This window comes from Xenopus tropicalis, chromosome 9 (genome assembly GCF_000004195.4).
Source record: "Xenopus tropicalis strain Nigerian chromosome 9, UCB_Xtro_10.0, whole genome shotgun sequence".
NCBI classification, from domain to species: Eukaryota; Metazoa; Chordata; class Amphibia; order Anura; family Pipidae; genus Xenopus; species Xenopus tropicalis.
Window position 1 is genome coordinate 34450349 of NC_030685.2, and position 23542 is coordinate 34473890.

At 37.8% G+C, this 23542-nt stretch overlaps 1 protein-coding gene across 1 annotated transcript; it reads left to right on the forward strand.

Moving 5' to 3' along the window:
* The first annotated feature begins 991 nt into the window (after nt 1-991).
* tnfrsf17 (TNF receptor superfamily member 17) lies at nt 992-10741 on the forward strand. The gene is made up of 2 exons (XM_018097341.2): nt 992-1334; nt 9717-10741. The coding sequence occupies exons 1-2, from the start codon at nt 1118-1120 to the stop codon at nt 10049-10051; spliced, it is 552 nt and encodes a 183-aa protein (XP_017952830.2). The 5' UTR covers nt 992-1117; the 3' UTR covers nt 10052-10741.
* The last annotated feature ends 12801 nt before the right edge of the window (nt 10742-23542 follow it).

A 23542-nucleotide genomic window follows, 5' to 3' on the forward strand; every position in this document is an offset into this window, starting at 1 on the left:
CGAAGTTTACACGTATGCCTAGGGCCAAACTCAATAACTTTCAACAAGGAGTAAAGGGAAAGTATGCAAAGGGAAGTATTACTTAAATTTGTCACACAAGTAATGTCAGCTAGGACACTTGCCAGTGAATGCTCCTTGAAGATCTTTCAATGAGTGTTTTTGTTTTTCATGAACTGACAAGCTCAGTGGTGTAAGTATAGAGGAACAGACCCCGCGGTTGTTGGGGGGCCCGGGCCACAGGGTCAGCCTTCTCTAGGTACTTTTCTTCTGAGAGCATGTGCGGGTGCGCACATGCGAGTGGGGGCGGAAGGGGGAGGGTATGGTTTTTAGTGCAAACCGGGCCCCTCCCAAGAGCCTTTGCGTGGGGCCCTGCAGCACTTCGGTACACCCCTGGACAAGCTTCTTATTTTTGTCAAAACTTGCTTGTGGAAAAAGAACCCTTTCATTCACACAAATTCATTCTTCAGCAAGCCATAGCAATCAGATTAAGTTTAATAAATCAGCCCCTAAGTTATGAAAGGTAACATTTCAAATATTTTGTGGATGAACACATTATTATTAGGTAAAGGATATAAATACAGTTACACTTAGTTAATGTGTTCATATAATTAAAGTTAATGCATAAATATACATATGCATATAGTTAAATTCAGCATTCAGGGTTGGACTGGGTGGGAAGACACCTGAAAAACCTCGGTGGGCCCTGCGTGACCCAGGCCTGCTTAAACCTTGAGCACTACCCCCACAACTGCGGCTGCATGGAGGAAGTAGGAAGAGGCTGGTGGCAAATGGGAGAGTTTGCAATTGGGGTGGGGGGCTCCATGAGGGGGCAGCCCTAGTAGGCCCCAAACACCCTAGTCTAACACTGTCAGTATTGCAAAATATATTTGCAATAAGAGTAAACAGTAGAGTGATATATGAGATTAGAGGATAGATAGAACAATGTTCAGTAACTAAAATTATAGTAATAAAATTTTTAAAGGATTCCTACATTATGTCTTTGTACTCGCTGTGTACTTACAGACAAACATTAATTACTAATTAAAATTGCTCTGGAGAGGGCAACAAAAAGGAAATTAAATTACAATGCTCATCAATAAAAAGAATTAAATTTTACATGTACAGAATGTGTGATATTAAAGCTTTATTAATCTATATATGTGACACTTCTTTATTAATAGGTACCATTACAACTGTGGCTGCACCTGCAAAAGATTCTCACTGGATACTTTGGATTTTAATATTATTCTTAGTAGTTTTGATACCAGCTATAGCCTTGATAACCATTGCACTTACAAAGCAGATGAAAAAATCAAGAAACACAGTAGCTCATGGTAAGTATTAAGAAGTGACATTTGTAATCATAAAATGGTTATACAGGGCTATGCCACACAATGAAGTTTTATTCGCCATTAAGACATATTTAATTATAAAATGAGATTACAAGGGTGTGACCGCAGACATATATAAAAATCTCTGCCCAATATAAGGGCTTTAAGGGGATATTTACAAAGCACTGAAGTTCTAAAAAGGTCACAGTTTGAAAATATCACCAGTTTTTTTACTTTAAGCTCCGACTGACTTTTTCTCATTTGTGTTTTTATAGGCTAAGTGGTTAAAACAAAATAATGTTTAAATTATTGTTCGTTAGCATACAGTTGCTATAGGCAGATACCCAATTGAACAAATATTATCCTAAAGTAGGGCCTTTGAGGTCATATTGTGTAAAAATGTCTTATTTTGCTGTGAAACAGTTACCATATGTATAATTCTCATTTATAGTCCTTATATTTGAATCAGTACAATGCATTGTAAGTAGGGATGTACCGAATCCAGGATTCAGTTTGGGATTCGGCAACGATTCTGCCTTTTTCAGCAGGATTTGGACCAAATACATATCTTTAAAATCGTTACCTTATCTTTCTATTCACTCCCTAATTAAAATACTAGTCATACATTTAGTCATACTAAGGGGCCGATTTACTAATCCACGAACGGATCTTAAGCGTCCGAATGCGTTTTTTTCGTAATGATCGGTATTTTGCGATTTTTTTTGTCAACGTCGCAACTTTTTCAGAAATTGTCGCAACTTTTTCGTAGCCGTCGCGAAATAAATCGGAAAGGTTTGCCCGCCGTTTACTAGCGCTCAATACGAAAAAGTCGCGACAAGTCGCAAAATGTTCGTTTCCAATCCGATTTTTTCCCATTTGGGATTCGGATTCGTGGATTAGTAAATCAGCCCCTAAAAGTTAATTTGAAGGTGAACAACCTTAACGCATCATGAAACAAACCTAAAAGAAATTGATAAGTGTAGGTAAAAGTTTCCCTAACAGCATATTCAGATTTATGCACTTTTCAGAATAAAGATATTTCTAAATAGGTTACATGTTGTCTTACATAAGCGTAAATTGTTTATAAAGGATAACTATAATCAAAATAGTTTTCCCCCACCAGAGATAAGAGCCTGAACTCCAGATGGGGGAAGGAAACTATTTTCTGATGAAACTACCCCATCATGTGCTGTGCCTCCTCACATTAATCCCAATGTGGAGAGGCACGCTGGGGGCACATAATGAGTAAGTGTCCCGGCTCACTCAATATGCCTTTGTGTATGATAAAGAAATCAATGTGTATGTGCATACTGAATGAGCCAGGGCATGTGCATGTGTGTGCCCCAGTACATGCAGATGTTCTTTAGAAAATACATCTCTGGTGGGAAAACATTATTTGGGGCATAGGTGCCCTTTAAATGGATTCTGTAACAGGAAATAGTGTTTTATACAAAATGCATCAGTTAATAGAGCTTCTCCAACAGAATTGCACTCCAGCAGAATAGTAGTCAATAGTAAAAAATACAAGTCCGGCTCAGCCAAATCATGACTCCTTCAGCTTCATTGAGTAGGAGAAACAATAGCTTATCTGAAAGCTGTTCTAATGTGTAGCGCTGGCTCCTTCTGGAAGCTCAGACTCAATGCACAATGCACTAAGATAGCTGCCTACACATCAACATTACAGCTATAAAATATATATTTATTGGTTCAAGAATACAATTTTTAAAACTAGAATCAATTATTTCTAATAAGAACAGTGTAAAATAGTGATAAAAATATACCATATAATCATGATAGAATGCCATTAAGCAAAAAAGTCACATTCATATTTTACTATTAATTTAACAATAAGAGCTTGTCTTGCTAATTATTCCTCTCTCGTGGTGAATTTGTAAGAGACAATATCATTTAATTATATCACAACTGAGACTGTTTAGGCATCTCTACCCCATGCACACCTGTTCTCAGCTTATGTTTCACTTACACAAGCTGGTTTCATTTAGTAGCTTCCAAGCAGGTTTATTAGTACTTAAAATTACCCATGTTAAAATGATGCTGACACGTGCGGAGAAATGTAAAATTCCATTCCTCTTTAAATATAAACTATACTTTGTGTTATTAGTCGCGTTACAAATATGAACTTGCTGCAGGCTATCTGTGTCCAAGGATGCCAATCTCCTTCCATGGGAACTTGGGGCTGTCAGTTAGAATCTTGATCTGTATCTTCCTCACTGGGTTTGTATATCATATACTCTGTAGTGGTCCTATGACCCACAGTCTGCATGTGACTCCGTAACATTAATTAGTCAGTGACTGCCTGCAGCATTGTTGTATGACTATGATGGGGACTGTAGTTTAGTGACAGCCGAATGGAATGTTTGAAAGCTGCTTTTTATTGAGTGAATAGTGAATATTTGAATAATACTTTTAAAATTTGGGTTCATCGCTGCCAGTGACACCAAGGTGCAAAAAACAGGTAAAAAAGACATACTGTAAGGTAGGGGCATGCTAGGGGCCACCCATGTGTCGATATATGGCATGCAGCACATGGCTATACTGTAGCACACTCTTACTTAAAGCGTCATTCCCTATGTATTATAAGTCTGTAGTGCAATTAAAATCAAGTCCCCCAGTGAACAATGTGACTGAATAGTAAGACCCTATTGCACCTACCCTTTACCTCAGGGGGTGATCCAATTAAATTCAAGTACCCCAGTGAACAATGTGACTGAGTAGTAAGACCCCATTGCACCTACCCTTTACCTCAGGGGGTGATATAATTAAATTCAAGTCCCCCAGTGAACAATGTGACTGAGTAGTAAGACCATATTGCACCTACCTTTAACTCAGAGGCTCTAGTGAAAAAGCAGGGAGCTTTTAGGCTGATGCCACAAGTGGCGTTTTTACGCTGTGTATTTTCTAATTCCCTCAGTGGCTGAAAAACGCCCGATATCATCATCCATAGAAATAACTTGAAAAGACTTGAAGCAAACCACACAAAGCGGATATACACTAGAAAACACCTTAGCACGGATTTTTCAAGCGTTGGCCGAAATACACCAGTATTTGCACAGCAACCTATTCCTATGTATACACAAAGGCAGCTTCCAGACCTAGCGGAAATACGCGGCGTTTTTTACTATTTCGCACTATTAGCACCATGGAAACGGGATTTGCTACGTCACCAGTACTAGGCTGAAAAACGGCATAGTCAGTGGCTGTGTGGCTTGTGCGGCGTTTTGAGGCTGAGAAAAAACGCAGCGTAAAAATGCCACGTGTGGCATCAGCCTTAAGCCCCAGCTCATTAGCATACACCTGAAAATGGTTTCTTATTTTAATTGCACTACAGACTTATAATGTTAATAGGCAGTGTAGGACTCACATAAAATGAGAGGCCTTGAAGTAGCACATGAGCTTACATATTTTGGCCAAAGTGTGGTACTAACACCTCATCTTTTGTAAAAATCACTTTTAAAGGCAAACTGGGCAGAACAATTTTTTTTTCTATTTCAGATTTCTGTAACACAGCAGTATTAAAACTTTCATGTTGGCATAAACAGAGCTGGCTAGCATGCCGGTGGTAATATTAAAGTGGACTGTAGGGTAGCTTCTACAACACTAAAATATATCTGTTGGATGGTACTGTGGGGAAGACTAGGTGGCAATAGGTGTAATTTAACCTGGCAAATATTCTTAGATTTACACAGTGGTGTCCAGAAAACTGTCATTATGACCATAAGGCAATGCTGACACCACAATATACAATGTAGAATTTCTAACTAGTATGTGAGTACTACTCAATTTATGAGCGACACCAGTTTATATACATATAGAAGCGACTCTTCACAGAGCACAAAGAGTTGGATTGCTCCTACAGACAATAACAAGCAGAAACCCAATCTCAGCTTTAGGCTGCTGAACCTCTGAAAACACAAGGTGTACGGCAAAACAAAATGTTATTACCAGAATATTGGCTCTAGGACATTGCACATCTTCTGTAGCTGATCAAGTTCAAACCTGTAATGTCACAAGTGAAGCCAATGTGCAAATATATGTAAATATGTATAATAATGTTTTTGTAGATAATGCCTTCATTATTTTCATATCAGTTTAGTGGGACCCGGCAAAAGTAGGAAACACCAAAACTTTAAAAAAAAGGAACTGCAAATAAGTATTTAAAATCTTTACAACCGTTATAAATCTTTTTATACATTTGTTGAGAAATGAAGTGCATTTTCCTCTATGACTACAACAGAGATACGATTTTGTTGTTTAATGTATTCCCCCAAACCAAGTGAAACATTATGTTACTGGCAACAGTTCCTTTCAAATGATTTCTGCATCTATCCCCAGGGAGATTCTAGAAGAACATTTATGAAAGTCAGGGCTCACCATGTGTGAAAAGTCAACAAAATTTCCAGTGTATTTACTATGACTGTGAGTTGTAGAATATACTACAAAAACAAACTTTTTCTCACTTACCAACTTCTCTGCTCTGGTTGTTGTAGGGTGCTTTAACCATCTCACAGCCAGATCCACTGTGCAATAGTCCTCATGCAATAGAATAGAGGCAAGAACAATCACATTTCAATGGGGAACTAGAAAGGGAAGTTTGAGAACAAACTCCATGTTGGTTTGAAAAAAGTGAAGTCACTGAATGAAATCTGATTGGCTGTTGTTGGCGCCACACAGTTTTTCTAACCTTGGACCACAGTAATATAGTAAAAACCATTGTGCAAAGTTTGGGAACCCTGGTGTGTCCAATAGTGTCTGAATGGCAGCAATTTAAATGTCTCCACTGAAAGTCAATGAGTGACATCTGATTGGTGGTTCGTGGCTCCGCCCACTTTATCTAACCTTGAACTGCAGTTACCCAGTGACTAACTCTGCAAAGTTTAGGGACCCTAGGATTCATAGTTAAAGAACGGCAGCGGTTTAAATTAAAACCAATAAAAGTCAATAGGTGAATTGTGATTGGTTGGTGGGTGCGTCCACTTTTTCTAACCTTAAGTCGAAAGTCACCCAGTGACAAACTGCAAAGTTGGGCACCCTGGCATAAATAGTGAGAAATCTGATTGGCTGTTAGTGGCCCAACTCACTTTTCCTATTTTTGAACTGCAGGCCCCCAGTGACCAACTCTGTAAAGTTTGGGGCATAAAAATTGTGGTACTGACAGCATTTTACACTTCACCATTGAAAGTAAATAGGTGCAATGTGATTGGCTGTTGGTGGCTCCATCAAAAAACAAAAAAACCTTGATTCAAGTTTGGGGAGTGTAGCCTCAAAGCTGTAAGTGTGGCAGCAGTTTACATTTCACCATTAAAGTCAATTGGCGAAATTTGATTGTCTGTTGTTGGCCCCTCCCACAAATGGCGATTTTTTTTTTTTAATTTTTTTTTTCATTCGGGGTGACCCCATGATTATGTTATTCAAGTTTGGGGAGTGTAACTTCAACGCTGTAAGTTTGGCAGCAGTTTAGAAATCTCCACTGTCAAAGTCAATGGAAAAATTAGGGTGAGCGGCACCACAAAAAGACTGGGGGCAGGATCGCTTAGAAAAGCACAAGCAACCTGCTCCGCTATAGGGCCAAGGACTGTGGAGAGTTTGGGTGTTGTACCCCTAAAACTGTAGGAAAAGTAGCGTTTAGAAATGGGGGGCACTAAGAAAAAAGCAGAAGAAAAAACTGAAGTGGAAGAACAGTCTGTTGGGGTTTTTCAAAAAAACATAATTACATGCTTTCTATTAAAATTTTTATAATAAAATATTTTAATAGAAGGGATGTAATTCCCCATTGAAATGTTGGTATGTTTGTATTCTATTGCCTGTAAAATATCCTAGACATATAGGTAGTAAAGCAATGATATGGGAGCCCAAACAGCAACAGGGGTTCCAGCATAGACAGTTCTGCTTCTAGCTGGAAAGTATAATAAAGCTTTTTAATCAAGTGTAACTTCTGCTATCTTATGAATTTTTGGGAACATAACCCTATTTTCACTTTTGCTAAATATATAGTATTTGGACAGTAAAAACAGGTATTACACCGCTGAGCAGCAGTAATTTGTGTTCCAGGGGAAACCCAGCCATTTACTTTTGCTAAATGGTGCAGCTGTTGCCTGTTCAAGCATCTTGCAAAAACAGATATTTGTTAAAGGAAAATTGTCCACCCTGGAGGATGTGTGTTTACTGTATGAATTCATTGGCACTGTGTTATAATTAAGGGCAGATTGTAGGAAAAAAAGCATTATTGGAGGCAGGAGACGTATTGTGTGGTACAGCTGAAGTAATAAAGGGATAAAATCATAAATAAATATGTGTAAATATGTGTCGGAATGAGATGGCAGGGGCCCACCAGAAAACCCTGAACCATGGGCCCACTCTCAAAGCTTTAATTCCTCCTCTCCTCTCTCAAACTCTTTATTATCCTAGTCTCTTTTCTACTACATACTATACTCTATTCTTCCATCTATCATATAGCCTTGTTCCCATAAAGAAACAGGGAATGACCATGAAATAGGCTAAATAGTTAGAAGCAAAAGGGCCCACTGACACCTGGGCCCACCGGGAGTTTTCCTGGTATCCTGGTGGGCCAGTCCAACACTGTATGTTTAGACAGCTCCTGTCCAGGGTCGGACTGGGCCGCCAGGACACTGGGAAAAATCCCCGCCCCCAAGTATCGTTATTCGCCGAACTTTATGTACCTTAAGGGCTCTATGCTTAGTAAAAGAAGTTGTATAGCATGAAAGAGTTGCTGTCAGTATTGATTGTTTGTCCGACACTCCGGAATACAGATGCACTTTATGAACAGCGGTAAACAGCCGTTATCAGCGTTTTTTCAGTGCCTTCATAATTATATGCTTACACCTAAGTAAACTGTTTTGAAACTGCTCACTGAGTTTCACAGTTATAAGCGCCCTAAATAGTGGTAACGGTGAAGTCAGGGTCCGGATATAGATATATACGTTCTCCACATAACGATCTGTTGACCTTCTGCGCACTTGTCACTTACCTGATACTGAACCCAATTAGTGTTAAACCTTGAAATTAAATAAATACGATACGTCTCACAAGACTTGTCAGTGCTCATTGAAAACATACCGTACTACTTGTCACAGTGTGTTTTGATTGGTGTATATATTTACTTATAAATTAGATAACAATAACCATCAAACATTGAATCACACACAAGACATGGTGTTATCTTTATTACACACAAAAATTTAAACGAAAGAAACACAATAAAAGTCTGTGAATTAATGAACGCTGTTAATTTGATACATTTGTTGCAACAGAGTAGAAGTCCCCTCCATTGCAATCAGGGAAACTGTTGATTCCCAGCACATTTGTTACTTTTTTGTTACTTACTTGTCACATTGAATCAAGGTAGTGTTCCTTTAAACCTTGAAATGGAATAAAAGTGATACGACTCACAGATTTGTCAGTGTAACCTTTAGGCATAGGGTATCAATTTTAAAATATTATTTTTCTTGCTTTTTCTTTTATTTTAAACCTTTTTAATCAAAACATAATAAAGATTTGATTTTATGGTTCTATAGGTATGCCAGGTTTCCATATGTGTCTTTTGCTTTCAACTTTCACTACACATTGAGCACCCTATATTTGAGTTCTAGTGCGGGGTTCTTTCCACTATATACATCTACTGTATACCTGCACAGCAAATATTCACCTCACACAGTATAAGGTACGGCACTCAGTGCACTCCTCCTTTTAGGCACTTGTGCAAAGAACGCTGTTAGGGTGAATAATGGGCACGTGCTGCGGTCCTGCTGGTCTTGTAAGTGACATATTTACAGGGTAGGATAGAAGCCAGATGTGCTTAAGAAGCTGGGAAGATATAATCAATGTATCTTTGAATATAGTAAATGTAAAAATGTTTCTACAGAGACTGAATTCAAAGCTGTACTATATTTTTTTATACAGGTCAAGCATAGTTCTGAAGCTATGGTCATTTATTATTTCAAAATAACAAATAGGTATTGTAGATTGCTGTGCAGAGTACAGAGATTGCTGTGTATACAGCCCTAAGGAGAAGTAACGCTACATCAAAAGATTCCAAAAGTTAATTTACCAGATTAATTATCAGAATTGATTTAAAGGGAAAAACACATTTATATATACAGCTTATTTTCTCTGTATGTTTCTAAAGGTTTGCAAACTATTTAGGGACAGGTTTTTTTTTCATTCAGCTGGATTTTAGTATTTGCTCAAGTCCAAAAAAATTGGTTGCATGCTTGCTAGGCTTTACTGAACAATAATATTTAAAAGAAGAATATCTTAGATGTGAAAGTTGCTGTTTATTTAGAACCAAGAAAAACTATGTTTTGCTGTTTGCTGCACCTTAATGGATCATCTTAATTGAATCTGCAGATTCCATCACAGAGGAAAATGGCAATAATAATAACGAGGTAGAATACAGGATAAAAGAAGCAATCCAGGAGGCCAAGTCAAACAATGAACTCTCATTGCATAAGTGGTACAGCGAAGAAGTGGAAGATCACGTGTGCGATATTTGTGATAGGGCTTTATCTGACTATGTCTTTCCTTTGCCGGCTATAGAGGAAGGAGCTGCTATTCTTGTAACCACAAAAACATCTGCTTGCTTTGCCACGGAGGCAGGTGTGAAGGGTGACACTTTTGTAGAAATGGAACAAACACATTTTCCTATTCTGGATGGAGAAAATAGCCACGTGAAGAAGATATAATAGTATATCTTTAGAATATAAAGATCTGATACACTGTGCCAGTAAATCATATTTAGCTCAATTATCAGAAAATGTTTTGTTTTGTAATGTTGTTATACAGGAAAATGTTGATGTATACAGCTAAATATCTAATTAAACCACAAAGCAGAATCCATAGAAAGGGACATTTTAGAAAGTTAGAAAAAGATGATTGTAAGTCCTATTTATTTGAATCAGCTGGTTTTGCACGCCACATTCAAGATCCAAGATGGTTATCACCCAATTATTTCCATACATACTTTAATAAGAAAGGTAATTTGGGTTGATCATTATAGAAGCTTGATTTCAACTCTTCATCTACATGAATAATTTTTTTTTCCAGTAAAGAATATTGCAGACCTGCCCAACAAAAGGTCTCAGAAATGAAACAGGTCCGGAAGATAAATAGACAATAGATTTGCTGTTTTAACAATTTAATAGCTGGTCTGGGAAATGCAGATGGAAGTTCTGGGACTTTAGATACTCAGCAACAAATGTACTGCATTTTGTGCTTCTAGATGCTTATTACTTAAACTGAATGTCATTTCATGGGCAGACAAGATGACCTGTCTTATTATCTTTTATTGTCAATTTCTGTTTCTTTGATAATACAGGTATGGGATCCCTTATCCAGAAACCCGTTATCCAGAAAGTTCTGAATTACGGAAAGACCATCTCCCATAAACTCCATTATAAGCAAATAATTCTAATTTTTAAAAATGATTTCCTTTTTCTCTGTAATAATAAAACAGTACCTTGTACTTGATCCCAACTAAGATATAATTAATCCCTAATGGACGCAAAACAAGCCTATTGGGTTTATTCAGTGTTTAAATGATTTTTAGCAGATCCAAATTGTGGAGATCCAAATTACGGAAAGATCCGTTATCTGGAAAACCCCAGGTCCTGAGCATTCTGCATAACAGGTCCCATACCTGTACCAGTAAGCTTACAGTTTGTTAGAACATATTCCAACCCTTCATGAAACCCTTAGTCAGTATGCCATTTTTTAGGAAGTGAATTAGTTTAACACCCTCTTATGCTGCTGATTAAATCAGCTTTTAAATCAGATTTAAATCAGATTTTTTAATTTTGTTCTCTGGGTACATCTTTACGTGAATACGCATGCTGAGAAATGTTTGTATGGCTAAATGTGCAACTTTTCCAATGTGAATAAATCCACCTTTGTATGTATCATTTTGACAGTAAGGGGGGAATTCACAAAAGTGATGATATTGAGACAAAATAAAAGTGGAGATAGATTTGTAGGATTTTCCACCTAATTCACAAACCTCTATCTCCACTTTTGTGAATTTGTCTTTTAAACAGACAGTTTTCAGATTTTGTCATTTTCCAAACAATTTTTTTATGAATTTGCCTTTAGCTCTTATTAAATCTGTCGGTGCCATCAAACCCAGTCCCACATCTACAGGTACATGAACCTTGGGATAAGGATTTTACCAGCAGGATTTTGCATTTCATATGCCATTTGTCATTTCACTTTGGGGGCATTTCCTGAGGGGAAACTATACATCATTTTTTTCAGGACAATCTGGGCTTTCTAATGTTTTCTATATTTCTGTGTAATTCCACTTCTGTAACAAGATTTAAGGGTCTAAATACCTTCTTCTCTAGCCCCTACTCATTACTGGGCAGCAGCAATCCAACCCACACACCAACAAGCCCGGTGAATAGAGGTTCAACAGGACTAGGGCCCAGCGGGTTTTTATCCAGTGCCCTGTTGGGCCAGTCCAACCCTGTACCCCAGTATCCCAGTTTGGGTGACAGTGTATGTGCTGTTTGCTGATCACCAAGATGGCGGGGACCATGCTGTCAAGCAGCTCTGTAGTTCTGGGCATGCTATGGGGGCACAGATAAGTTGGGGCAAATGTCAGTGAAGTGATTAAAGAGGGGGCACTGCTGCTTAAACTAAAAATTTGCCTGGGAGGCTTTACTTTTCCTTTTAAAAATGTTTACAAAATATTCACACAAAATGTTATTATTCATTCATTAAGCTAAAAATGTTAATGAGGCTTTTTGCACCTATTGTTCTAGGGTTAGGCAGAAACTTGTCACCTAACAATAGTCTGCTAATCCCCATTAATATTTTAACGATCCCCCCATGGGGCCCCTACCTTAGGTGTGAAATGGAGACTGGGTGAAACCAAACAAAACAGAAGAGCTTAGAATTGATCTAACAGAGTTACACTGAGCTTTACTCCATTTTGAAAATGTCGGGGAAAAAGGTCAGGAAAAAATGTTGTCAAAATGTTGTATAAATGTCGTTTAAACGACAAATTCACAAAAGTGTCTGTAAACTGTCTTTCTTTCACCAAAAACGGAAAAGTGGCAGTTGAGTCTGAATTTAGGCGGATTTCTGTTTGTGAATCTGGAGAAAGTGTTTTCCACCACTTTTACTCCAATAAAGGGCTACCTCCACTTTTGTGAATTCCCCCCTTTGACTACCTTTATTCATTTAGATGCCATTTTCTAGACTCTGTCCAGAAACCGCCTTGATTTTGTTAATTGTCTCTCCAAAGATATTCCATAAACAAGGTCTAATAATGTAGTGTAGTGTGCAGTTTTTGGGTGAAAATTACAATGTTTTTTAACTACAGCTAATTTTTCTCAGAATTCCAGAGTAACTGCAACACAGGATTTATGATCCTGTGTTGCAGTTTATGATACAATCAGCTGTGAAAAAAGACAGATGCAAATGAATGTGTTTGGACATAAGTACCATTCATGAACGGAGTTTATAAGTACAAGTATGGGATCAGTTATCCGGAAACTTGTAAAACTTCACATTTTCAAAACAACCGGAGTGCTACTGTTTTCATAATTTTTGTATTTATTTGCCCGGGCAGTGGGTACAGCGTGCACCTAGGGCTACAAGAAGCTATTTTCACATGTTAACTGATTCTAGTTATCCGCAAACTTGTTACCCAGAAAGTTCCAAATTATGGGAAGTCACAAATATTAAACAAATTTCCTTTTTCTCTGTAATAATAAAACAGTACCTTGTACTTGATCCCAACTGAGATATAATTAATCCTTAATGGAGGCAAAATAGCCATATTGGGTTTGTTTAATGTTTACATGATTTTTTTAATGATTTAAGGCAGGAATCCCCAACCGTATTTAATTGTGAGCTACACTCAGATGTAAAGTGTTGGTGAGCCACACAAGCATGAATAAAAATAAGGACTGTGATTGGCTATTTGTGGCCTGCGGCCTGCTAACCTGCAGGAGATTCTGCTTGGAATGAAATTGTGTCTATCTCTCTCTCTATATATATATATAGTTATCATCAGAAGCACAGCTCTTCACTAGTGATAAGTGAGTCTGACCTGTTTCGATTCACCGAAAAATTTGCAAAACTCCAAATTTAACTTTGTTAAACTCCAAAATTACACTGCAAATCCATGCCTGGCTAAATATTTCGCTCATCACTAATCTTCACTGCTAAAGGGCAGTATTTCCAGCCTACCTCTATGTTAAGCTTTAGGTTTTCTTTAATATTTATATGCTAATTTGGAGGCACAAGGTTAAAATAAAAGTATATTTATGATATGACAAACACTTTCCTTTGGTGCAATCAGTCAAGGATATTAAAGTGTTATTTCACAGATGCAGATATTCTGAAACATATCTGTGAAGTGCTAATTTAATGTCTCCCCCTCTCTCTCTCTATACATATATTTAAAGTAAAAATAGTGTGACATGGTTGGAACTTCCTAAATGATTACAGATTACCCTGTAAATTTCCGCTAGCTTTATGTTTGTTGGTGGGAAGCCAGTGCAGCTTCATGTCTGCCAGGGTTTCACAGAGCACACATTGCACTTTGCATACCTTTTCGCTTCAGTTATTTCTTCTTTTCATTTTCAAATATCTCTGTTACAGCAAACTCAAGTTTGATGGGTAATGTAGCAGATCAAACAAAGATCAAATGCTGCTTCACTCTTTTTTTTGTACTGTGGTTATGGTATAACATGTCTAAAGTCTAAAAACATAATAAACCGTACCCATACCCTGAGGAATGTAGTTATCCTTCTGGACTAGAGAATGAAATGCTTGTTAAACATAAAATTGTGTTTTTTAGTCTTGGTGTAAAGGGACAGACATTGATAAATCATCCTTTTAAAAGTAGATACCACTAAAGACAATAAAGTCTGTGATATGTATTTATACTGAGGAAGTAGTGATTATATGGGTAGTGAACTGTATGGGTGTTCAGTTTGAAAATGATGACCTATCAAACTATTAGTTAGTTAAAACATGTGAAACCCTCCTCTTTCTCTATCTTTGTAAATATCTTTGTAATCCCTCTGTATATAACTAACCATAAAAATAGCCAGATAATACCATAATTAAAAAAACCCACAGGGTGGCAATAATTTGAATGCATCTAAAATTCCTTTTAAAAATATCAAGTTAACTAACTTCTAAAGTGCACAATATTTACTAAACTGAAAATGTATATATATATATATGTGTGTATGAAAGGGGCCTTTAACTTGAAATAAGGAAGAGCATCAGAACTCAAATATCATAACAGAAAATAAACAGAAAGCAAAAGATACAGAAGCTACACCATCCTCCTTTGCCCTTAAATAAACAATGGGCTGAGGAGGTAGCTTTCACAGCTCATCATAAGAATGTCTAAAAATTGCTGCTGCTTTTAACTTAATGCATTTCCGTGTAATGTGCTTGCGAGTTGTATCAGATCTTTAGGTAATTTATTTATGGCAAAATGCAAATGCCGAAGCACTAAATATGACACCCCTTGGTGTGCCATGCACTAATGTTTTGGACCGATGCGTTTGATTAAAAAGTCTGGCACAAAGTCATGGGAGTCTAGTTCTTAAACTGCCAAACTTGCCAATTTGAACCTGATTTTTGCAATTTGCATCTGGCCCCTTAATGAATGACCCCTCATGTTTTACTTCTGATAAAAGCAAAAACAGTTTTTTGTTTAGTTTTTCATCAATTTCATATTTACTGGCAAAATAATACAAAAACAGGAATATAGAAGAATGAGGAAAGGAGGGGTGAAAGAGTGAGCTTAACAGTGAAAATTCTGGACCTAAAAGTTGGTAGCAAAAAGAAAAAAGTTAAAGGAGAACTAAAGATTAAATAAAGAAGTTAAAAATGCTGTACATTGTTTTGGGCTTCTGTACCAGCTCAAGGAAACAACAGCTAAAAAGCCCTTTAACAGTGAAGATATGTGCCTCCAAAGAAGCCCCCAGTAGTAATAATTAATATTGATTTTTAGTATATGGCAGCTCTAAAACCAGTAACAAAAAAAGCAGATGGCACTCAGGGCTACAAACGAGGGTAAAACCCTTTTAGAAATTTATTGCGGAGGTGCAACGTTTCGGGGCAAAACGACCCCTTTATCAAGCATACAAATCAGTGAAGGCAAGCGAAATTTATACATGTGCAGTAACCACATCCCCCAGGTTAATTGGTAAATTGAATAAATACTTAATTGACAACAATAGTATTGAAAAAATCGTGGTATTAAAAAACAGCAAAAACATAAATAAAGTGCATCATTTGTAATATACATTCAACGTCAGTGGATTAAACCATCTCATAAAGTGCATAATACACATTAAAAACCTGTTTTATTACATAGAAAAATGTGATCATATTTTCTCTTTTTCTCCCTGTTCTAAGTCCAGTGTTATAACCGAATAGCAACAGTGTATCACCGTAGGAAGCCCATTGAACACTAAAATACAAAGTATCAAAAAGTAGATCAGCTAAGTCTCTAATAAAAACAAATGTAGCAATATCCATGAAGGTACAGATCAAAGGAGCAGAATATCTTACCCCAACACGAAGAGAAAGAATATCTATCCCTGATGTGCACCCAGGAAGCATTTATTTATAAAAACATGAATGGAAAAACATATAATATTTATAAAGAATTTATAAAAAGCAAGCCATGTTAAATTCATCATTTAACCCCTTTGGATGGCGTGATTGTAAAAGCCAAATCCAATAACATTCTCGCTGAGATAATAGCTTCTTTTTGTCCTGGCCCTGTCTTACATTTATTTTTTCTAGGATCTGTCACCTGACCTGTGCCACTTGGTGGCCGTGTGTAAAAAAATATTTAGCCAACAAAGTTTCCCTTTTCTTTTCAGTCTCCTTCTTTTTACCAGCTTGTATCGCTCTCTGGGGGGACTGAACTGGAGGTTTATAATTCCTTAAAGTAGATTTATGCTCATTAAGCCTTGTTTTAATGGGCCTCGACGTCTGACCTACATAGGCCAATCCACACGGACATTTGACACAATATATGACCTAACATCTATTTTTTGCCTAAAATTCATAAGAGCCTGGTTAACCCGCCAGGTAGACCAATCGTTTCTAACGTTGGTTCTCTATGGCAACCACCTGCCATATTGATTGACATGTATCTGCAGGAACTGCTACCAGATTTAGAACCATCTTTAAAGGACACTACTGATTTTCTGAATAGGCTTAATAAGGTTAAGATACCAGAAGGGAAATTCATACTCTGTTCACTGGATGTTAAGGATCTCTTTACCTCCATTCCACATGTGGAGGGAATTGAATGCATGCGTTATTACTTAACTAAAGCCAATTTACAGATGTATAAGGTAAACTTTCTATGTGATCTATTGGAGATGGTATTGACACGTAACTACTTTAGGTTTAATGATGAATATTTTTTACAATTACAAGGCTGTGCCATGGGTGCTAACATGGCACCTGCCTATGCCAATATCTTTATGGACAATTTTGAAAAAATCCATATTTTCTCTAATATATTGTACCAGCCATTTGTACATAGCTATATGCGCTATGTGGATGATACTTTTTTCCTTTGGACAGGCACTAGGGATTTATTTATTATATGAATTAATTTTTGACCTATTTAAATAGTGTCCACACTACGATAAAATTTACTCTGGAGGTTGGGTTGGCCGAGATACATTTTTTAGATGTGTTGGTAAAAGTGATCGACTCTAATTTTGTCACTTCAATATACAGGAAACCTACGGATAAAAACAATTTGTTAAGACCTACTAGTTTTCATCCTCAAGGGCTGTTTAGGGGGCTCCCTAAAAGCCAATGTATGCGCATTAAACGAATTGCCTCTACTATTGAGGTGTATGAGGAGGAATCCGTAAAGATGGTGGAAAAATTTGTTGAAAAAGGGTATTGCCAGCCAGAATTAATGGAGGTAAAAAGAGAGGTAGGATTGATTCCACGAAATGAGGCTTTAAGAGCAAAAAATTAAATAGCGGATAAAGTTAAATGTATTCCCTTTATTACATGGTATGATATTAATGCTAAGGCCCGACGGAATATCATCCTTAAACATTGGGGTATTTTGGCCACTGACCCAAAGTTTGGACATTTGTTTAAATTGCCACCAATCTTTTCATATAGGAGAGGGAGAAATATAGGTGAACTTATAAAACACCGGTCAAGTTCGAGTCACGTGTCCACCTCTACTATAACTAAGGGCACCTTTCCATGTAGGAACTTTAGCCACTGTAATGGTATTATTGCTGGGTCCGCTGTTACACATCCGCAACATGGCACTAGACATGAAGTGGGCGGCTTCTATACGTGTGATAGTAAAGACGTCATATATTGTGTCAAATGTCCGTGTGGATTGGCCTATGTAGGTCAGACGTCGAGGCCCATTAAAACAAGGCTTAATGAGCATAAATCTACTTTAAGGAATTATAAACCTCCAGTTCAGTCCCCCCAGAGAGCGATACAAGCTGGTAAAAAGAAGGAGACTGAAAAGAAAAGGGAAACTTTGTTGGCTAAACATTTTTTTACACACGGCCACCAAGTGGCACAGGTCAGGTGGCAGATCCTAGAAAAAATAAATGTAAGACAGGGCCAGGACAAAAAGAAGCTATTATCTCAGCGAGAATGTTTTTGGATTTGGCTTTTACAATCACGCCATCCAAAGGGGTTAAATGATGAATTTAACATGGCTTGCTTTTTATAAATTCTTTATAAATATTATATGTTTTTCCATTCATGTTTTTATAAATAAATGCTTCCTGGGTGCACATCAGGGATAGATATTCTTTCTCTTCGTGTTGGGGTAAGATATTCTGCTACTTTGATCTGTACCTTCATGGATATTGCTACATATGTTTTTATTAGAGACTTAGCTGATCTACTTTTTGATACTTTGTATTTTAGTGTTCCATGGGCTTCCTACAGTGATACACTGTTGCTATTCGGTTATAACACTGGACTTAGAACAGGGAGAAAAAGAGAAAATATGATCACATTTTTCTATGTAATAAAACAGGTTTTTAATGTGTATTATGCACTTTATGAGATGGTTTAATCCACTGACGTTGAATGTATATTACAAATGATGCACTTTATTTATGTTTTTGCTGTTTTTTAATACCACGATTTTTTCAATACTATTGTTGTCAATTAAGTATTTATTCAATTTACCAATTAACTTGGGGATGTGGTTACTGCACGTGTATAAATTTCGCTTGCCTTCACTGATTTGTATGCTTGATAAAGGGGTCATTTTGCCCTGAAACGTTGCACCTCCGCAATAAATTTCTAAAAGGGTTTTACCCTCGTTTGTAGCCCTGAGTGCCATCTGCTTTTTTTGTTACTATAGTGTTTTTGGAGGGTGCCGATCCCTCCAGCAGTGTGCACCGGGCACAGAATTTTGGAGTGCTAGGGTGTGCGGATCAGGTCTCTGTGGTCTAGCTCTAAAACCAGTGCAATTAACATCAGAAACTAATGATCAGCCCTGTAGCATCAGCTTATATGAGAGGGAAACCTCATTTTCTGCTAGATCACTTGCGATAACCTCTAGGCTTAGCTTCTTAACAGCTGCTCCGAGCACAATAGGAACGTGAGTGTTGGAGACTTCTAACAGATTCCGGTATGGTGACCTCCTGTGACAACTGTGAAGTACTGAATCATTGCTGTTGTAGAGATGCTGAACCTTTAGGCTGGTGTAATAAATTCAATATATATTATATGGCATTTCTATCCATATTCATTTTTAGGATTTATTTCTCCTTTAAACTGAACAGAATATAGAATTAGCTATCCATCAGTCCTATATATAAATAAGTGTTATTTCAGTCACAAAAGTGTGATGCTCCCCTGTGCTTACTGCAAATGCATCTGATTTGGCAAAACTGCTTGTGTGCTTCATAACAAATGGAGCACAGCCGTGCTTCATATTGTCTATCTGGTAACAACTCTGGTGTTTTTTGTGCGGGTGACATGTACATTCTATTCTTCTGTGAAGATTGACACAGTGTGAAGGAACCCTGGAGCTACTGCCTGGTCCAGAGGTGGTGGAAGCTCCAGGTTTCCCTTGCGTTAATTGGTGCATCAGTCTGCAATTCAGGACAGGTGGCAGGAAGGTTTATGGAAGCTGTAATAATTATTAATAATGCGGAGAGGTTAGGAATTTACATGCACAGAGGAACAGCTGGCCATCTTGATGACACCAATGGGTTAAAGATTGCAAAGGGTTAAATGTTGCCATTTTTCCGAAACTGATTACTGCCAAAGTAAAAAAAAAAAAAGCCCTAGTGAGTCACGATGTGCTGGGGATGGCTCCATATAGGTGTAATGATGTTTGCTGTGCTTTCCTTGTCTGTCCTTAAAGTTTTAGTTATTCTTTAAGAAAATGTACATACATAGTAAATTTACAAAAATGGAAATACTTTTCACGGATTGCTTTGGGTTACAGGGCTAAGAAAAACTTTGCTCATACTTGAGAATAACCCAGTTGCACACTCTATTGCCTTTTTCTGGTGACTGGGTAACAAAGGAAGCACCATTAACTCTTCGCTCAACATGCCCATAGATTCAATGTGCTCAAACTATCAGAAATGCTTGTCTATGCTTCTCTAGTGACTCTAGCCACCACTGAATTACATCCTCCTGCTGCACAAATCCCTAGGCAATGAGCAAAGGGAGCTGTACAATCACTCCTGGGACACGATTTTCCAGAACTGGATGACCCTATGCATACTAGGTATCAAATTATTCAGAGGGTTTTTAAAGGAAAAGAAAAGGTAAAAACTAAGTAAGCTTTATCAGAAAGGTCTATGTAAATACAGCCATAAGCACTGAAACACTGTCAGTGCTGAGTTTAAAAGAAATACAGGATTTCTTGTCTCTTTTTTCGAAAACATGTTTGGGTGTCTGACTTCCTCTCTCAGAAAAATCCTTAATTCCTGTGGTCGGAGTCTGCGCAGTTCTCTCCTTTCTCCCTCTCCTGCTCCCCCCTCCCATAAGAATGCTAAGAACTTTGAAGGGGCTTAAGTGACAGCCATGAAAATATGTATGCACAATTTATATTTTTAGGTCTATAAATGTCTCACCAAAAGGTCCACTTCCAGAGGGCACCATCCTAGCTACCATAAATGCTCTTTATACCCACATCCCACATGAAGATGGTATTGCAGCCCGACAATATCTCCTTGAAAAATGTCATATGCCCGCAATGCCAATTCTACAACTAATCAGATTTATAGTAACACACAACTACTTGTCATTGGGAGATGCCATATACCTCCAACTGATGGGAAGTGCTAAGGGAAGCAAAATGGCACCTCAGTATGCAAATCTTTTTATGGCACAGTTAAAGGAAAATTTCCTGGCTTTCTGCAACACCAGGTCTTTGGCCTATTTACAGTATATAGATGACATACTTATTATATGGACAGCATCAGAAATGGAACTATTGACATTCCACCAGAGACTTAATTTCATCCCACTATCAACCTTACAGTTAACCATTCCTCTTAACACATCAGTTTCCTGGATATCATCATCTACATCAAAAATGCAATCATACTAACATACCTATACCAAAAACCTATACCAAAAACCAACAGTTATTGATGATCAAATCCACAGAGCAACTTAAATACAAACAAAAGACAGAAATCAACAGCGTACAACCCACAGAATGTTATTAGAAAAATAGGCAAAGACCTGCAACCCATGCTCCATACAGATACCAGACTAAAGGATATATTCCCTGAACCACCCTTGTTTTTAGACAATCTCCTAATCTGAGGAAAATGACTGGTAGAAGTGCTGTTTCCCAAACAACTAAAGCAGATCAATTTCTCTGCAACAGCAAAAGATGTGAAACTTGCAAGTACATCCTGTGCAAAGATCAAATTGCAATACCGAATACACAGAAAGTCTACACCATTTGGGACTGCTATTTAAGTACTTCTTCCAAGGTGGTGTACATGATCATATGTACTAAGTTTTCTACAGGAGGAATGTACTTTGGAGAAACAGGGCAAAACCTGCACACAAGAAAGAACCATCACCAACATAAAATCAAGACCAAAGTGTGTGATACACCAGTGGGACAACACTTCTGCAAACAGGACCACAGGCTTCAAGACATGAAGGTCTTAATTCCAAAAGGGAACTTTAAAACTGAATGGAAAAAAAAAGATCAATGAATTCAAATGTATGGAGTTATTTAACACATTAAGACAGGGCCTTAATTTCAGGCCTGGTTCATGTCACACAATATGACCTGACTGAATCCAGACCCCTGGACTATTTTCCTTTCAAAACATTAATTACTTTTATTATCTTCACAAGTTATCTATAACTTCCTAATTTATTGCTCGTGAACACTTCTCTCTGATCTAACAGTATATATGTTGTGCCATTTCCAGCTTCCATTTGTATTTTGCCTGACGAAGGGGCTTTAGAGCTCTGAAAGCTTGTAATGTATTTTTATTGTTAGCCAATATAGGTATCATTTCTACGATAATATTTGTTTTTTTATTTATTATTCATATAAAAGAATACATACACATTATCTTTTTATGTATGAGGAAAATAGTATTTTTAGTAAATTACAGAAATGAAGGCATTTTTAAAAAGCTGATGCTGTCCTGAAAACAAAATAGTTTACTTAAGTAAAGAAAAAGTCTGCCTTCCTAGAAAATGACCCCAAAATGAAAGAGTGTAAATTGTGGTATTCACAAGAGACTGTACTAAATTTTCAAATGAGGGAAAATAGACCAAACCCCCATTCTGCCTGGCCACACCTAGTTGTGGATCTTTAGGGGACAAGGCCTTCTCAGGGTGGTGTGAGTGACAGGATCTACCATCTACATTTACTATTTTGGTAAAATGGATCAAGCTAATGTCAAATTTGAGGGTCCACTGAGATACCAAGAAAAATCACTATGGGCCCCGCCACAAACAGGTGACACATTTGCAGTGGCTGGTTGGTTGGTGGCCACGGGCCCCTGGTGGTCAGTTCCTCTAGTGGGCACAGGGGTCAGTGCTTGAATTGGAGCGAGAAAATGCTATGTCCACTGCGTATAGTCTGGTGTGCCAAAAACAAGCCCCTCCCACAATCAGAAGCCACATCCACTGTTATAAGCCTCGCCCACCAACACTTTTGGTTTCACCCACTTTAAAGCAAAGCCACTTTGCTGTTTCCATCTGCTGAACAGTTTGATGGCCAGTATGCATAGATTTACCAAAGTGCAGAAATCCCAAAATCAGAGCTGTCAATCCCCCATATTTTTTTGGGAGTTACCCAAAACGGGAGTCTCCCGTTGCCCAATAGCATTCTCCCAATTTCTTTGCAATATACGGGGCATTTGCACGTGTGTGACATCACTTCTGCGCACTGCCGCATATTTTCAGTGTTGAGCTGCAGTTTCCCCCAGCAGCCACTCATTAAACGTCGACAGCTCTGAAAAATGAAAATAGCGCACATGCATTTTTTGGGGGGTCAATTAAGTTTTTGCAGATACAGCCCCCCGTTTTCGTATTGTGTGATAATACAGCACAATACCAGATATTTATTTCCCCACATTATTACATGATTTATGTGATATCTATTTCTCTACATATACAGAATCTGGCACAGTGGTCACAAATAATGTGCCTACGTTAATGTAACCTTCAAAGCCCTAATTCAACCAAGGGAAACTCACATTATAACCTTGGAAGTCAGCTATTACTGAAGCCTAAACCCTGCTGGATTGTCCTTTAATATACAACTCCAAAATACCAAAAATGCTGTATGTCTTCAAGAACTACTGAACCAAGCCCGAACTTTAAGTAAAAACATGACCACCACCATTACTGACGGTATGCATTTGCTAGCTATTTTCGATAAAGTTTTTCAGAGGAAGCAAGTTCAATGTTAGTACGATTGTCCCTAACAAGGAGGTAGAAATCCCCACACTATAAAGGCTATCGGCTGAAACGTCACCAGGACAACCAGGGGCTTCCCTGAGTTTCGTCACATGACAATGTTCAGGTCATGTGACCCGCCAATCTTTGGTCTAGTCTGCTTGGGAAAATCTATTATGGCGCTAAGTAGGAGGGGTGAAGCGTTTTATATTTTACATATAACTAAGATACTAGTCGCGCTGCCTTCTCCTTATGGTCGTATTTTGTAAATAAAACTT

Excerpts from the sequence above, each read along its gene's own strand:
- tnfrsf17 (XM_018097341.2), top strand. The coding sequence starts at position 1,118 with ATGTACAGAATGTGTGATATTAAAGCTTTATTAATCTATATATGTGAC. Across the intron at positions 1,335-9,716 it reads AAGAAACACAGTAGCTCATG|ATTCCATCACAGAGGAAAAT; the intron begins GTAAGTATTAAG and ends TTGAATCTGCAG.